The sequence below is a fragment of the Oncorhynchus gorbuscha genome, unplaced genomic scaffold (genome assembly GCF_021184085.1).
Source record: "Oncorhynchus gorbuscha isolate QuinsamMale2020 ecotype Even-year unplaced genomic scaffold, OgorEven_v1.0 Un_scaffold_618, whole genome shotgun sequence".
NCBI lineage: Eukaryota > Metazoa > Chordata > Actinopteri > Salmoniformes > Salmonidae > Oncorhynchus > Oncorhynchus gorbuscha.
In genome coordinates, this window is record NW_025745445.1 from 216,216 (window position 1) to 234,981 (window position 18,766).

Here is an 18,766-nt window from a genome sequence, read left to right on the forward strand (position 1 = left end):
GTACGGTGGGATTCGAGATGGTCAGTGACCTGTTTGTTGACTTGGCTTTCGAAGACCTTAGATAGGCAGGGCCGGATGGATATAGGTCTGTAACAGTTTCGGTCCAGGGTGTCTCCCCCTTTGAAGAGGGGGATGACTGCGGCAGCTTTCCCAATCCTTGGGGATCTCAGACAATATGAAAGAGAGGTTGAACAGGCTGGTAATACGGGTTGCGACAATGGCGGCGGATAGTTTCAGAAATAGAGGGTCCAGATTGTCAAGACCAGCAGATTTGTACGGGTTCAGGTTTTGCAGCTCTTTCAGAACATCTGCTATCTGGATTTGGGTAAAGGAGAACCTGGAGAGGCTTGGGCGAGTAGCTGCGGGGGGGGGGGGGGGCGGAGCTGTTGGCCGAGGTTGGAGTAGCCAAGCGGAAGGTATGGCCAGCCGTTGAGAAATGCTTGTTGAAGTTTTCGATAATCATGGATTTATCGGTGGTGACCGTGTTACCTAGCCTCAGTGCAGTGGGCAGCTGGGAGGAGGTGCTCTTGTTCTCCATGGACTTCACGGTGTCCCAGAACTTTTTGGAGTTGGAGCTACAGGATGCAAATTTTTGCCTGAAGAAGCTGGCCTTAGCTTTCCTGACTGACTGCGTGTATTGGTTCCTGACTTCCCTGAACAGTTGCATATCGCGGGGGACTATTCGATGCTATTGCAGTCCGCCACAGGATGTTTTTGTGCTGGTCGAGGGCAGTCAGGTCTGGAGTGAACCAAGGGCTATATCTGTTCTTAGTTCTGCATTTTTTGAACGGAGCATGCTTATCTAAAATGGTGAGGAAGTTACTTTTAAAGAATGACCAGGCATCCTCAACTGACGGGATGAGGTCAATGTCCTTCCAGGATACCCGGGCCAGGTCGATTAGAAAGGCCTGCTCTCAGAAGTATTTTAGGGAGCGTTTGACAGTGATGAGGGGTGGTTGTTTGACTGCGGCTCCGTAGCAGATACAGGCAATGAGGCAGTGATCGCTGAGATCCTGGTTGAAGACAGCGGAGGTGTATTTGGAGGGCCAGTTGGTCAGGATGACGTCTATGAGGGTGCCGTTGATGATTTGTGTGAGATTGAGGGCATCTAGCTTAGATTGTAGGACTTCCGGGGTGTTAAGCATATCCAAGTTTAGGTCACCTAACAGAACAAACTCTGAAGCTAGATGGGGGGCGATCAATTCACAAATGCTGTCCAGGGCACAGCTGGGAGCTGAGGGGGGTCGGTAGCAGGTGGCAACAGTGAGAGACTTATTTCTGGAGAGAGTAATTTTTTTAATTAGTCGTTCGAACTGTTTGGGTTTGGAAAGTATGACATTACTTTGCAGGCTATCTCTGCAGTAGACTGCAACTCCTCCCCCTTTGGCAGTTCTATCTTGACGGAAAATGTTATAGTTGGGTATGGAAATCTCAGAATTTTTGGTGGCCTTCCTGAGCCAGGATTCAGACACGGCAAGGACATCAGGGTTAGCAGAGTGTGCTATAGCAATGAGTAAAACAAACTTAGGGAGGAGGCTTCTGATGTTGACATGCATGAAACCAAGGCTTTTTCGATCACAGAAGTCAACAAATGAGGGTGCCTGGGGACATGCAGGGCCTGGGGACATGCAGGGCCTGGGTTTACCTCCACATCACCTGCGGAACAGAGGAGGAGTAGTATGAGGGTGCGGCTAAAGGCTATCAAAACTGGTCGCCTAGAGCGTTGGGGACAGAGAATAAAAGGAGCAGATTTCTGGGCATGGTAGAATATATTCAGGGAATAATGCGCAGACAGGGGTATGGTGGGGTAAGCCCAGGCACTGGGTGATGATGAGAGAGGTTGCCAACTGTTTCATTGGATTATTACCAAACCTATATTTCAAGTTGCAATTTATTTCATTCAACACTCAACTTAAGTTTCCCCTTTGATTAAACTTAATAAATAACAAATCCAAAACAAATGTTTAATGTAAATACAACCCATTTTCAAGGGGGGGGTCAATAACTTGAAATTATGTTTCCAAACATATTCGACTTTCACATGCCACAAGATCCTAACCAAGCATTGGCTACCATAACATAGAAACATTATCCGTTTCTTTTGAATCACACGCACCTACATACTGTATCGTCACAGATGCTTGCAGTGTACAAGATTGAGTAATGAATAGAATAGGGCACATTAACTGGAATGACATTCCCTCTCAAGGGTGAGCAAAAATAACAATGTGAATTGTCTGGAGAGCCTCAATGCTTCAGGAAGTGTCATTTTCCCACCACCACCGCTAGCCAATGCGCATGAGGTGTTGAAAGCAATTTAGAAGCTTTCATTCCATAAAAAACATTGAACCTTCAAATTTGTTATTTGATTTCAGACAAATTGAAAATAATAGGTTGAACAAACCAAAGTGTAATGTTCAATCATTCCAATCAGTAAAAGCACTTCAGGTGTACAACAGCCTCATGTTGCTTTTTACAGTGTATAGTGTGTACAGTGCAGTGGTGTAGTAAAAGGCAAACGCACGCCGTTTACGCACCTTTCGTTTTTTTTACAGAAAATGCTTTGAAAGGATAGTGAGCATGACTTTATTCACAGCAAATGGCAATCAGCATTTACCCACATATTGTTTTCACCACCACATCACAGCATTTCCAACCAGTGTCACAAGCTCAACTCATAACCTTATGCGATCTTTGATCACACACTGTTTATATAGAATAAACAGCTTATGACCGTTTCAGTCATGGTTACCTCACCACAGTGTCACCAACATGGGAATAATACGTAAGGATCGGCGTGGTAGTGCAGCCTGTGTTACATTGTTTGATTCAGTGTATTCATCTCTCTCTCCCTCCCTCCCGCCTTCATTCCCTCCCTCCCTCCTTCCCTTCCCCCTCCAGGACTATGACCTGAGCCAGCTGCAGCAGCCCGACGCCTTGGAGACGGAAATGGTGAAGGTGGGGATCCGACGTATGGATGAGAGGCCCCTACACCAGGACCATATATACCCCCTCCGTTCTGCTGCACCCCACCCCGGAGATATAGGAGACTTCATCCACGAGGTAGCTACAGTGTGTGTGTGAGTCTGATTGAGCATGCTCACTTACATGTGTGTCATTGTGTGAAACTATGTGTGTGTGTGTGTGTGTGTGTGTGTGTGTGTGTGTGTGTGTGTGTGTGTGTGTGTGTGTGTGTGTGTGTGTGTGTGTGTGTGTGTGTGTGTGTGTGTGTGTGTGTGTGTGTGTGTGTGTGTGTGTGTGTGTGTGTGTGTGTGTGTGTGTGTGTGTGTGTGTGTCTGTGTCACAGAGAGAGAGAGCCTCTATGAGTAATTCTTAATTAGCTTTGCTAACAGTGAGGATTAGCGTGATAACAACATGGGCTGGCCCGGCTGGCTATTTTAAAATAAATCCATTGAGTTTCATTAATCCCCAGAGAGAGACTGGCTTTGGGCTCCACCTCTAGACAGCTCCAGTTGGCTCTACAACAGAATAGTCATAGCTCAATCTCAGTTAGGTAGATTTAATATGTGTGTTGAATCTAGTGAGTTGATGTCTATACTGTATCTAGGCGATGAGGACAACTCTTGGCCGAGGGTTAATACAGTATGTTTTTCTATTGAGCAGTGGGACAGTAACCGAATGGTTGCTTGTTCAAATCTCTGAGCCGGCAAGGTGGAAAAATCAGCTGTTCTGCCCTTGAGCAAGGCAGAAAACCCCCACAATAACTATTCCCCAGGCACCGATGATGTGGATGTCGCGTAAGGCAGCCCCCCGCACCTCTCTGATTCAGAAGGTTTGGGTTAAATGACCAGGTATCCCCATCCCTTCCGCTGTGTTTCCTAGTTCTTGTGTGTCAAATCAAATGTTATTTGTCCCATGCTTCATAAACAACAGGTGCACTGTAACAAATTGCTGAAAGTTTACTGCAAAACTTTCAGTTAGTTACTGTAATTCTATATTACAATACTGTAAAGAGCAATGCATTATCGGGGATGATCGGCGTTCCGCTACACTGCTTTAAAATAATTTGACAGTACAATTTTACAGTAAAGTACTGTATTAACTGTATATTTACAGCAGCATACTGTGAATTATATTGTATTGTGGGAAAATGTTGTGGGAGTGCGAAATAATATCTGGATCATTAACATATTTTGAGGTTATCGACATCACGCTACCACGTTCCCTAAGGGCACCCCCCCCCCACACTCAACTCAAAAGGTGGCGCACAGAATGCAAAAATATTCTTAGAAATATTTAACCTCCACACATTAACAAGTCCAATAGCTCAAATGAAAGATAAACACCTTGTTCATCTACCCAGCAAGTCAGATTTCTAAAATGTTTTACGGCGAAAACATAGCACATATTTATGTCAAACCACCACCAAAGAGACAGCTAATTTAAATAGCCATTTTTGAACAAAAGATGCAATCACAAAAGCAGGATTAAAAGAAAAATAATTCACTAACCTTTTGAAAATCTTCATCAGATGACAGTAATAGGACATGTTACACAGTACATTTATGTTTTTTTCAATAATATGCAATTTATATCCATAAATCTGTTTACAATGAGGCCATGTTCAAAAAATGCTACTAAAATGTCCGGAGAAATTATAATAGCTCCATCAGATAACGCCAGATAACAAGCAATACACATCATAAACTTTGACTAAATATACATGTTTTACATATAGTTAGAAAGATACACTTCTTCTTAATGCAACCGCTGTGTTACATTTATTTTTAACGTTACAGAATTCGTTCACTAGGCAATAATCTGAGACGGCGCTCAGACATTAGCAATATTTCTCCGCTATGTTGGAGTCAACAGAAACACAAAATTACCACATAAACATTCCCTTACCTTTGATGGTCTTCGATCAGAAGTCGTGGAAGGAGTCATACTTACCAAAAACAGCGTTTGGCTTTCAAGTCTGTGTTTTTGGGTTATCAAACGCGACAAATTCCGGCTGAAATGCAGCCAAAATTCTAGGGGTTGCGCATCAAAACTTCAAAATTACATATTATATGTCGACTAAACTAGTCAAACTAAGTGCAGAATCAAGCTTTAGGATGTTCTAAACGTGCAAAACAATTCTCAACTCGAACAGAAAAACTCACATCGTGTAACGATTCCTGGAACAAAGGGATCTCCAGACGCGACGTGCGCATGAGAGTGCATGTATTTTCGTGTGACCCGAAGGTTTTAGCCCTCCAAAGGGTGAGGGAGCGCGCGATTTTCACATTGAAATGCCCCATTGAAAGGAGACATCGCGCTGAAGAGATAGAAACTGTTCCCAGATCCGTAGCTGGTTGGGAAGGGGGGGGGCGATGACGTCAAAGTTGGCCCAACTTTACTGCTGACAGAAGGACTTTGGGAAAATGGCTGCCCTGAGAGTTCTGCTTTACATACAGACATAATTTGAACGGTTTTAGAAGCTTTAGAGTGTTTTCTATTCAATATTATTATATGCATATATTAGCAATTTTGGACAGATTTCTTTCACGCAATTCCTCCAAAGGCAGTATTCTGCCTAGCCCTAACAGGTTATAACCAGTATTTGTTGCGCCCATTAGTGAGAATGCTGTACCCGACAGAGTACAGTACCATAAAATTTTATATGTACAGTACCAGTCAAAAGTTTGGACACACCTACTCATTCAATGGTTTTTCTTTATTTTTACTATTTTCTACATGGTAGAATAATAGTAAAAACATTCAGAACTATGAAAAAGAACATATGGAATGATATAATAACCAAAAAAGTGTTAAACAAATCAAAATATATATTTTTTGATTCTTCAAAGTAGCCACCCTTTGCCTTGATGACGTCTTTGCACACTCTTGGCATTCTCTCAACCAGCTTCACCTGGAATGCTTTTCAAACAGTTTTGAAGGAGTTCCCACATATGCTGAGCACTTGTTGACTGCTTTTCCTTCACTCTGCGGTCCAACTCATCCCAAACCATCTCAATTTGGTTAATGTTGGGTGATTGTGGAGGCCAGGTCATCTGATGCAGCACTCCATCACTCTCCTTCTTGGTCAAATAGCCCTTACACAGCCTGGAGGTGTGTGTTGGGTCATTCTACTGTTGAAAAACAAATGATAGTCCCACTAAGCGCAAACCAGCAGGGATGGCATATCGCTGCAGAATGCTGTGGTAGCCATGCTGGTTAAGTGTGCCTTGAATTCTAAATATATCACTGACAGTGTCACTAACAAAGCACCCCACACCATCACACCTCATCCGTGCGTCACGGTGAGAACCACACATGTGGGGATCATCTGTTCACCTACTCTGTGTCTCACAAAGACACGGCGGTTGGAACCAAAACTCTCAAATTTGGACTCATCAGACCAAAGGACAGATTTCCACCGGTCTAATGTCCATTTCTAGTGTTTCTTGTCCCAAGCAAGTCTCTTCTTCTTATTGGTGTCCTTTAGTAGTGGTTTCTTTGCAGAAATTCAACCATGAAGGCTTGATTCACACAGACTCCTCTGAACTTTGAGCATTCAGAAATGCAAGCTGCCTCACTTTCGAGGGGCTGTTGCGGTTTCTTCTCTCAGTAATTATTATCCTGTTTTCGAGAAGACCCTCTCAAAGGGAAAGGATTTGGCCACTATGCAGAGTCTCCCTGTCATGACTTTAGTAAGCCATGGGTAGACAGAGGCCTTGTTCTTACATCTGCTCAGAGGATCTGCAGATCTTTGGAGGAGGGGCTCCTCCACATAGTATCGGACCTCCATTATGGCATCTGCTGAGGGATTCCTTCGTGCTGCATCCCCAGTTGCTCTCTCGTCAAACAGCATCCAAACAGCAGACGTATGTGACACTACTGCTGGTGCTTCTGCTCCATCTGATCCTTCTTCTCCCTGTTGCTCTGGTGCATGAGCCAGCTGACTGCTGCATTGACGCTAACACAAAAGCACTTTTCCATTGACTTTCTATTCTCTGGCCACTCTCAACAGTTCCTCTGCCAAGTTCTCTGAGGTATGTGGCTGAACTCAAAGCAGTCCAGAAGACAGCTAGACATCAAAAATCTTCAATGAAGTAACATGTAACTGACATGTAACAAGCATTTCGCTACACTCGCATTAACATCTGCTAACCATGTGTATGTGACAAATAAAATTTGATTTGATTTGATTTGTAAGTAGAGGTTACCCTTGATGTCCAGCAGTCAGTGGTAAGGCAAACTGCAGGAGCTTTTTGGACTCTTTCCCGCACTGAAGCCCATGTGCCCTCGTACAGTTGTGGAATAAGTGATTTTGAAAGGGTTTTCCTGCTTGGAATTGTGTACATTGGATTTAGACTCCGTGAAATGATTCCACTACCGTAGCAATGAGAGGTAGTGGGTAACTAAAACCCACTGTGATGGAATTTAGACCTCTATAATCAATACACGGACGCAAACCACCATCTTTTTTCTTCACAAAAAAGAAACTCGAAGAGACAGGTGACATGGAGGGCTGAATGTACCCCTGTCCCAGAGCCTCGGTGATATAAGTTTCCATAGCCACCTTCTCCTCCTGGGACAAAGGATACACATGATTCCTGGGGAGTGCAGCGTTAACCTGGAGATTTATCACGCAATCCCCCTGCCTATGGGGTGGTAATTGGGTCGCTTTCTTTTTACTGAAAACGATAGCCAAATCGTCATACTCAGCTGGAATGCGCACAGTGGAAACCTGGTCTGGACTCTCCACCGTTGTAGCACCGATGGAAACCCCTACACACCTGCCTGAACACTCATCAGACCACCCCTGTAGAGTTCCCTGTTTCCACGAAATCGTAGGATTATGAATAGCTAGCCAGGGAATCCCCAGAACAACTGGAAACGCAGGTGAATCGATAAGGAACAAACTAATTCGCTCCTTGTGATTCCCCTGCGTAATCATCTCCAATGAAATTGTGGCTCTCTTCACCAGCCCTGACCCTAATGGTCGACTATCTAAAGAGTGCACGGTAAAAGGGGGGTCTACTTTTACTAACGGAATCCTCAACCTCTGAGCGAGTCCGCGATCTATAAAGTTTCCAGCTGCGCCTGAATCTACCAGTGCCTTATGCTGGAGAGAAGGAGAATAATTAAGGAAACAAATTAATAGGAACATGTGACCAACAGGAAACTCTGGGAGAGTGTGGTGCTTACTCACCTGGGGTGACCGATGAGTGTTCTGCCTGCCCTCATGATTCCCAGATGAATTCCTCCAGCACCGACCAGACGTGTGCCCTCTCCGGCCACAACTGGTACAGGAGGAGCTTCCTCCTCCGATCTCCCTTGACGCGGTACCTCCTAGCTCCATCGGGATAGGGGCAGGAGGATCAGGAGGTAGAACTGACAGGACCCTTTCAGAACGTCCACGAGCAGCTAGCAGATGGTCCAACCGGATCGACAGGTCTATCAGTCCATCCAGGCCAAGTGTAGTATCCCGACAGGCCAGCTCCCTACGGACGTCTTCTCTCAGGCTACACCTGTAATGGTCTATCAGGGCCCTGTCGTTCCACCCTGCTCCCGCAGCCAAGGTCCGGAACTTCAGCGTGAAGTCCTGCGTGCTCCTCGTCCCCTGTCTAAGATGGAACAATCACCCGCCGCTCGACCCTCTGGAGGGTGATCGAACACGGCCCTGAAACGGCGGATGAACTCCGGGTAGTTGTCCTTCGCCGAGTCGGGCCCGTTCCAGACCGCATTAGCCCACTCCAGGGCTCTACCAGTCAGGCAGGTGATGAGGACCCCTACTCTCTCCTCCTCCGAGGGGGCCGGCCGAACGGTGGCCAGATAGAGGTCTAATTGCAGCAGGAATCCCTGGCACCCCGTCGCTGCTCCATCGTAATTCCTCGGAGGCGTCATGTGCAGAGCGCTGGAACCGGATCCAGATGGGGGAGATGGTAGAGTTGCTTGGTAGAGATGGTAGAGTTGCCATTCCTCTCCCAACGATCCATCCTCTCCATCATCTGTTCTATTGCTGATCCTAGGCGATGGAGGATGGACGTGTGATGTTGAACTCGCTCCTCCATAGTGGGAAGAGGAGTGGTCGCTGCTCCTGCTGACTCCATAGTGTGGTGCGGGCTTCTGTTACGTGTAAATTAGTGAAGAGGTGTGGAGTCAGGCGCAGAGAGCAAAGGATGTGGGAAAAACAACACGCTTTAATGTCCTGGAAACATAACATGTACAAAAGTGGAAACACAAATTAACAGAAATATAAACGGACAGCGTGAGACCCAAAATGCCAACAAAAATACACTCAAACAAGGAAACAGGAGAACAAGCCCGCACGAAACAGAAGCGGGCTGAACAGACTATATATAACCCTATCCTAACAACCAAACTAGAAACAGGTGCTACCAATTAGACAAAACTAAACGAACACAGAACAACGGATCGGCGATAGCTAGTAGACCGGCGACGACGACCGCCGAGCGCCACCCGAACAAGAAGGGGAGTCACCTTCGGTAATATTCGTGACAGTATATTGATCAAATTTGCTCATGTTTGTGGGCGGTGGTCCTTAGAATAATACCTAGCAGCTTTGCAAGTGTTATTTTTTACATTTACATTTTAGGCTATATGAATTGTAGTTCAGGCCAGTGAAATACAAATGACAAAATAAGTATTGAAATACCTTATCAAATACAACATAAATACTGCCAAGCGTTGGCACTAACTACTTGCACTGTAAATTTGCCATAGTTTTACTAACCACTATGCTTAAAGTAATGCACTGTAAATACTAGAAATACAGCATGTTACTGTAGTCAGATGTTCCAGTAATATGCTGTAAATTTGTGTTAGTGAAGGTCCTGTAAATATACAGTAACCTGCCACCCAAGCATCTTTGTCTTGCTGACTTTGAGGGAGAGGTTGTTGTCCTGGCACCACACTGCCAGGTGACTGATTTCCTCCCTTTTGGATGTCTTATCATCATCAGTGATAAGGCCAACCACCGTTGTTTCGTCAGCAAACTTAATGGTGGTGTTTGAGTCATTCACTACAACACAGTCGTCAGTAAACCTAAGCTTAGTGATGAGCTTGGAGGGCACTACGGTGTTGAATGCTGAGCTGTAGTCAATGAACATCATTTTCACTTAAGTTTTCCTCTTGTCCAGGTGGGAGAGGGCAGTGTGATAGAGATTGTGTAATTTGTGGATTTGTTGGGGTGGTGTGCGAATTGGAGAGGGTCCAGGGTGTCTGGGATGATGGTATTGATGTGTGCAATGCCCTTCAAAGCATCATGGCCACAGATGTGAGTGCTTTGGGGCGGTATTTTTTTAGACAGGTAACCTTGGCATTCTTGGGCACGCGGACTATGGTGGTCTACTTGAAACATAGGTATTACAGAGGTTGAAAATGGCTGTGAACATACTTGCCAGCTAGTCAATTGATGCTCTGAGTATGCGTCCTGGTAATTCGTCTGGCCATGCATCCTTGTGAATGTTAACTTGTTTTAAAGGTCTTACATAGGCTACAGAGAGCGAGATCACACAGTCGTCCAGAATAGCTGGTGCTCTCATAAATAAACCACTGAAATGAAGGAAGAATTCTGGGAGCTACTGCTAGAGGAGCCCGTATCCCAAAATAAGAAAATGTGCTCTCAACTTATCAGCCCATTTGGATCTAACTACCTCTGTGGGTCTGCGTTTTCGCACATGAAGGTAATAAAGTCCAAGTACAGATCTACTATGACTGATGACCACCTTGTGGCCACTGATGACCACCTTGCGTCCGCCTCAACCATAACCCCGGATAAATCTCCGGTAGTAGTTGGCAAACCCTAAAAATCACTGCACCTCCTTTACCATGGTGGGAGTTGGCCAATTACGCATGGCTGCTATGCGGTCACTCTCCATCTCCACCCCTGATGTGGAAATGCGATACCCTAGGAAGGAGACGGACTGTTGAAAGAACAGGCATTTCTCAGCCTTAACGTACAGGTCATGCTCCAACAGTCGACGAAGCACCCTGCGCACCAGGGACACATGCTTGGTGCGTGTAGCGGAGTATATCAGAATGTCATCGATATACACCACTACACCCTGCCCGTGCAGGTCCCTGAAAATCTTGTCTACAAAGGATTGGAAGACTGAGGGAGCATTCATCAACCCGTACGGCATGACAAGGTACTCATAATGCCCTGAGGTGGTAATAAACGCCGTCTCCCTCTCGGATACGCACCAGATTGTACTCACTCCTGAGATCCAGTTTAGTGAAGAAGCGCGCCCCGTGCATTGCCTACATTGCCGTGGCGATAAGAGGTAGCGGGTAGCTGTACCTCACTGTGATTTTTTACATTTAAAAAAAATAATACTTTTCACCTTTATTTAACCAGGTAGGCTAGTTGAGAACAAGTTCTCATTATAACTGCGACCTGGCCAAGATAAAGCATAGCATTTCGAGACATACAACAACACAGAGTTACACATGGAATAAACAAAACATAGTCAATAATACAGTAGAACAAAACATTTTTTAAGTCTATATACAGTGAGTGCAAATGAGGTAAGATAAGGGAGTTAAGGCAATAAATAGGCCATGGTGGCGAAGTAATTACAATATAGCAATTAAACACTGGAATAGTAGATGTGCAGAGGATGAATGTGCAAGTAGAGACATTGCGGTGCCAAGGAGCAAGATAAGTAAATAAATACTGTATGGGGTTGAGGTAGGTAGATAGGTGGGCTGTTTACAGATGAGCTTTGTACAGGTGCAGTGATCTGTGAGCTGCTAAGACAACTGGTGCTTAAAGCTAGTGAGGGAGATATGAGTCTCCGGCTTCAGATATTTTTGCAGTTCGTTCCAGTCATTGGTAGCAGAGAACTGGAAGGAAATACGAACAAAGGAGGAATTGGCTTTAGGGGTGACCAGTGAGATATACCTGCTGGAGTGCGTGCTACGATTGGGTGCTGCTATGGTGACTAGTGAGCTGAGATAAGGCTGGTCTTTACCTAGCAGAGAGTTGTAGATAACCTGTAGCCAATGGGTTTGGCGACGAGTATGAAGCGAGGGCCAACCAACGAGAGCGTACAGGTCGCAATGGTGGGTAGTGTATGAGGATTTGGTGACAAAACGGATGGCACTGTGATAGACTGCATCCAGTTTGTTGAATAGAGTGTTGGAGGCTATTTTATAGATGCAAGTAAAACTAAATGCATGCTATTCAACCGATCACTGCCCGCACCTGCTTGCCCATCCAGCAGCACTACTCTGGACGGCTCGGACGGTATGTCTGGCAGCATGAGTGGAGGATGCTTTGGTGCAATATAGGAAGCCAATTCTAGATTTAATTTTGGACTTGAGATGCTTAATGTGATTCTTGAAGGAGAGTTTACAGTCTAACCAGACACCTAGGTATTTGTAGTTGTCCACGTAATCTAAGCCAGAGCTGTCCAGAGTAGTGATGCTGGATGGGCGAGCAGATGCGGGCAGTGATCGGTTGAATAGCATGCTATAAAATAGCCTCCAACACTCTATTCAACAAACTGGATTTTTGTTTTACTTGCATTTAAGAGCATTTGGAGGCCACGGAAGGAGAGTTGTATGACATTGAAGCTCGTCTGGAGGTTTGTGAAAACAGTGTCCAAAGAAGGGCCAGAAGTATACAGAATAGTGTCATCTGTGTAGAGGTGTACCAGAGAGTTAACAGCAGCAAGAGCAACATCATTGATGTATACAGAGAAGAGAGTTGGCCCGAGGATAGAACCCTGTGGCACCCCCATAGAGACTGCCTGAGGTCCAGACAACAGGCCCTCCGATTTGACACACTGAACTCAGAGAAGTAGTTGGCAAGGCAATCATTTGAGAAACCAAGGCGGTTGAGTCTGCCAATAGCAATGTGATGATTGACAGAGTCGAAAGCCTTGGCCAGGTTGATGAATACGGCTGCACAGTAATGTCTCTTATCGATGGCGGTTATGATGTCGTTTATGAACTTGAGCGTGGTTGAGGGGCACCGATGACCAGCTCTGAAACCAGATTGCATAGCGGAGAAGGCACGGTGGGATTCGAAATGGTCGGTAATCTGTTTGTTAACTTGGCTTTCGAAGACATTAGAAAGACAGGGTAGAATAGATGTAGGTCTGTAGCAGTTTGGGTCTAGAGTGTCACCCCCTTTGAAGAGGGGGATGACCGCTGCAGCTTTCCAATCTTTGGCAATCTCAGATGATACGAAAGAGAGGTTGAACAGGCTAGTAGGGGTTGCAACAATTTTGGCAGATCATTTTAGATTTGATTGAGACCTCTATAATCAATACACGGGCGCAGACCTCCATCCTTCTTCTTCACAAAAAATAAACTCGAGGAGGTGGGTGAAGTGGAGGGCCGAATTTACCCCTGACGCAGGGATTCGGAGACAAATGTCTCCATAGCCACCATCTCCACTTGTGACAGGGGATACACGTGACTCCTGGGAAGTGCAGCGTCTACCAGGAGATTTATCGCACAATCCCCCCGTCGATGGGGTGGTAATTGAGTCACCTTCGCGACCATAGGGTGATCGCACTCTCGTGACCACCCTATGAGAGCCCTCTGTTGCCAGGAAATGGTGGGGTTATGCAGAGCTAACCAGAGAAGACCTAGTACCACGGGAAACACAGGAGAGTCAATGAGAAAGAGACTGATTTTCTAATCATGAACCCCCTGCGTCTCCATGGCCAGGGAGATGGTGGCCTCCCTGATTAGCCAGGACCCCAATGGTCGACTATCCAGAGCGTGAACCGGAAAAGGTCTATCCACGGGAATAATGGGGATACCTAAACTAAGTGCTAACGCTTTGTCAATAAAATGCAGGGAGAACTCAGGAAAACAAACAGGTACAAACAGATGAACAGCAGAGGACTCTGGATGAGAGTGGTGCATACTCACCTGAGGTGACGCCTGAGTGCCCTGCCTGCTTCCTCGACTCCCAGAGGGACAAACCCGGCACCGACCGGCAGTGTGCCCTCTGCGGCCACAGATGGTGCACGTGAAGGCTCCTCCTCCAGCCTCCCTACGCGCATCCCTCCCAACTCCACGGGTGTGGGAGCGATGGGCGATGGAACTGACAGAGCCCACTCAGGACGTCCACAGATGACCAGCAGGTTATCCAACCAGATGGACATATCCACCAGTTGGTCAAAGGTGGTGGTGGCATCCCTGCAAGCAACCTCCCGTCGGACGTCCTCACGTAAGCTGAATCTATAGTGGGCGTTGAGGGCCCTGTCGTTCCATCCTGCTCCGGCGGCCAAGGTCCGGAACTCCTCGCTCCTCGTCCCCTGCCTCAAATGGAAAAGTAGTTCAACCGCCGCTCTACCTTCAGGCGGATGGTCAAAGACAGCCCGGAAACGGAGGGTAAACTCCACGAAGTGGTCCAACACCGCGTCTTCCTACCCCACACAGCGTTTGCCACTCCAGAGCTCTCCCTGAGAGGCAGGAGACGAGGGTGGATACTCTCTCCCTTCCTGAGGGAGCTGGGTGAACAGTGGCCAGGTAAAGGTCCAGTTGCAAAAGGCACCTCTGGCACTGTGCGGCTGTCTCGTCATACTCCCTGGGAAGGGAGAGACGTATTCCACTGGAGCTGGATCCGGACGGGACGGGTAGAGGTAACCCCGGTAGAGCTGGTCGAGGCACTGGAGAGACTTCCTGTCTCTCCCAGCGGTCCATGGTCTGGACAACGCGATCCGTCATTGCACCGAGATGATGTAGCATAGCCGTGTGTTCCTGGACGCGTTCCTTGACCCCTCTGACCGGTGTACCTGCTCCTGCTGACTCAATGGTTGGTGTAGAATTCTGTTAGGAGTGTGTATCGGAGGCGAAGTCAGGTGCAGGAGAGCAGAGGGTAGTGAACAGGCGCAATTTATTCCGGTTTCCGGAATTCCGAACAAATGGATACATGAAAAATGGAGCGGCGATGGCTAGAAAGCCAGTGTCGCCGAACAAGGAAAGGAGCCGACTTCGGCGGAGGTCGTGACATCCACCCAATGCCAAAAGTCACACAATGGTAGAAAATTAAGTAAGTTGCACTTATTTGTGGAAAACATGTTATTTGTCCACATTATATTTGGCTATCAAATAGGTATCATAGCGGCAGGTCCATACTCAGTGGTGTGTTGCATTTTATACATTTTGTGGGTTGGTTTCGATTTAGAGACTGTAGATCTCATCAGGCTGGCAAATGAAAAAGTAGATCTCAAGTCAAAGAAGGTTGGGCCTTCATACCTGCCTTACAGTTTTAGAACAACACCCCAAAATGAGTTACTGTAACACCACAGGTGTTATTTCCCTAACACTGAGAAAGTGTAACAGCATCAGCAAGTGTTAATTTATGGGGGGGTTTGCAACACCCATGGTGTTTAAGGACTCAACACTTTTCGAAGTGTTGATAAACTAAGGTTAACACTATTTGAGATGGTCCAATATATTTTCTAAGGAAGTGTTACATTTAACACTGTGGTTGTTAAAATTCTGATCACAAATTTGCTGTGACTGAGACTGACATGTTCCAAAAACATGTCTAGAGCCTCATCTTATCAGATTTATTTGATTGATTTTAGCACTGTGACAAGACATCCGTCAATGACAAAGTTATTAGTATATTATAACAAAGTCTGTCAGCTGTGGTGTGTTAGTGTGTGTGTGTGAAGTATGGGTTGGTTTTAAATATAGTGCTGTGCTCAGTAATCTGCTGAATCTCCTCAGAGAGACAGACCCAGCATCTGTCTAGCCTGACCTAAATCCTCTTCTCTCCTCCACCCTCCATAATCCCTCCTTTTTCTCCTCTACCCTTACTCTCTTGCTCCCTCTATCTCTCTCATTCTATATATCTTATTCCCCCTCTTTTTCTCTCTCCTGATAATTTTTTTCCCCTTTTTCTCTCTCTTTCCCCTACCTCTTTCGCTTCTTCCCTTTTTATCTCCTCTTCTTTCTCTCCTTTACTCCCTCCTTTTACCTTTTATCTCTCATTATTTATTTATCTCCCTCCACAGGGTCTGAAGGCAGCTGATAATGACCCGACAGCGCCTCCCTACGACAGTCTTCTGGTGTTTGACTATGAGGGCAGTGGCTCCACTGCTGGCTCCCTCAGCTCCCTTCATTCCTCCTCTTCCGGCGGAGACCAGGACTACGACTACCTCAGCGACTGGGGCCCGCGCTTCCGCAAGCTGGCAGACCTCTATGGTGGAGGGGACAACTAGGACTAGCCCCGTGCTGGGGGGAATTGGCAAGGGGTGGGTGGGATGGGGGAGGGAACATGAGTGGCACTTTTCTATCATGGGACAGGGAAGGAGTGCTGGTTGTAAAGAGACTATTTTGGCTGACTTGAACAGAGGACAGAAACAAAGTGGAGTATGTTGGTGTGGCAACTGCTAGCCTAACCTGCTAGCATACAGGATAACTGAGCCTAGTGGATTGTTCCCCATATGCTTAGGATAGCTAAAACTCAGAGGAGAATATGGTGACTGCTTGCCTAGCCTGCTAGCATTAAGGCTAACTGAGGTTAGAATGGAGTTTTAGCCTACATGCTAAGGGTCGCTAACAGCTCGAGTACATTTCTGTGGCAACTGCTAGCCTAGCCAGTTAGCATACAGGTTAACTGAGGCTAGCGGAGTGTTAGCCCACACGCTCGGTGGAGAACATTGGAAGTAAACCGACCGTTGGTACTTTGACGGGTAGTTAACGGCGAATGAGAGAGTCTGGGTGGTTGCTCAGCAGTTAACGATGTTAAAGACGCTTAGTTACACTTGAATCTCACAGTACAGAAGCACTGGGGTGAAAACGTGCCTTGTTGTACATTATTTTGATTCTGTTTTCGTTTTTTGTTCTTCATGACTTTCAAGGTCCTGACTCTAGCAGGGATTTTCGTCTGTAAGAGAGCGGATGTTTAAAATGAGGAACGCATGCTTCACCACGTGTGCTTGATGTGTGGAATAAAGTGTTGTTCAGGTTACACCTCACTGCCAGAGTGTGTAAGTCATCTTCGTTGCCATGGAGACACACAGGATGAACAGTCCCCATTGCTGGATCGAGAGCATTGAGAGATGACATGTACAGTAGATGCTAAAAGACTAGATAGTTTCCCTGTTTTTCTTTGTTTTGTTTTAAGCTTTTTCACATTGTAAGTTTTTGCTAACTAAAGTCACCAGTCCTACATTTTGTAGTAGACATATTGTTTAGTTACTCTGAGGTTTGGTCGGTGGAGACGACCAAAACCAGAGTGGGGTCAATTCGACTTCAATTCAGTCAATTCAGGAAGTAAACTGCAATTCCAATTCCATATTTTTAACTGTAATTGTAATTTCAGTTTACTTCCTGAATTGATTAAATTCAAAAGGAATTTACTCCAACTCTGACTAAACCAAGATGACAATGATGATGAAGATGTTCATTCTGTCCGTTCATCTGCCTTAGTGTTCATCTGGTACTCTTCTCTGATTGGCTACTCACTGTAAACACAAATATGTACAGATTGTATTTTATTTTTGTTTGTTGTTCTTTTTTGAGCGTGGTCTCTGAAAGTAATGCTACTATCCAGAACATTGTATATGTATAATTTGGATTACAGATTAAAAATGTTTTGCATGTTTTTATCTTTTCATTATACAAAAAGGTATTTTCCAAATTTTTACGCACACACACACACACTCCCTTTATTCCCAACTCAGGGATTTCAGCTCCTTTTCAGGGCTATATTTTCTCTCTCTCTCCTCTCCGTTCTTCCATCTCTATTATAGACATTAGTGTGGTGAGGATAGTGGAAGGGGTGTGGGCTGTTAATATGTATCTGTGGTTTGGAGTTTAGGTTGCTAATGCCTTAGGCAGCATACAAACCACCACGCTACCTCCATCCTACTCCTCCACCTCACTGCGTGCGTGTGTATGTACGGAGTCCTCTGTGGGCAGTTCTTCAGTCCGGTATCTGTTGATCAATCAATGTCATATTCAACCAGCTACTGGCAAGTCCTATTTTTAAACTACACAATCTATCTCTCTCATCCCTCTTTCCCATCCCTATTCTCTTTTCCTATTCTGCTTTTCTCATTCCTATATTAACACCCCCCACCAACACACACACAGACATCTATCTTTAAATTATTTCACTCTTCCAAGGGCCTTTATCTACAAATACACACAAGGCCTTAATCAATCAACACCAGTAACTGGTGTTGATTGCAACTCCCCAACGGGCGAGGCAAAAGTTGAGTCATGCGTCCTCTGAAACTGGCCCGACAAACCGCGTTTCTTAACACCCGCTCGCTTTACCCGGAAGCCACCCGCACCAATGTGTCAGGGAAACACCGTTCAACTGACAGCTGGGTCAGCCTGCAGGCACCCGGCCAGCCACAAGGAGTCGCTAGAGAGCAATGAGCCAAGTAAAGCCCCCACCGGCCAAACCCTACCCAAATGACACTGGGCCAATTGTGCACCGCCCTATGGGACTCCCGGTCACGGCCGTTTGTGACACAGCCTGGGATCGAAACTGGGTCTGAAGGGACACCTCTAGCACTGCGATGCAGTGTCTTAGACTGCTGCGCCACTCAGGGGGAGTATGTTTTATTTTTTAATTGCACCTAGTTTATTATCTAAACATTGATTTCCCAATTAACTGAATGGTGGGGGTGTGTATATAATTGTGTTATATAAACACCACATGCTGACCTACTGTACACACACACAGACACACTCTTTCTATAATAATAATAATAATCTCTCACACACACACACACACTGTAATTCCCAGTTTGTTATTCTGTGTGTTTGTCCTCTAATTCTCCCAGTGGGGATGCCTGAGCTG

The 18,766-nt window shown here is 45.9% G+C and overlaps 1 protein-coding gene across 1 annotated transcript in view; it reads left to right on the forward strand.

Annotated features, from left to right (window-relative positions):
* Positions 1–17,555, forward strand: part of LOC124019051 (cadherin-2-like) — a 116,835-nt gene extending 99,280 nt beyond the window's left edge. The window contains exons 15-16 of the mRNA XM_046334409.1: positions 2,902–3,063; positions 15,963–17,555. Of these exons, the coding sequence (XP_046190365.1) occupies positions 2,902–3,063; positions 15,963–16,169 (369 nt within the window). The 3' untranslated portion in view covers positions 16,170–17,555. The remainder of the gene's footprint in view (positions 1–2,901; positions 3,064–15,962) is intronic.
* Positions 17,556–18,766: the final 1,211 nt, after the last annotated feature.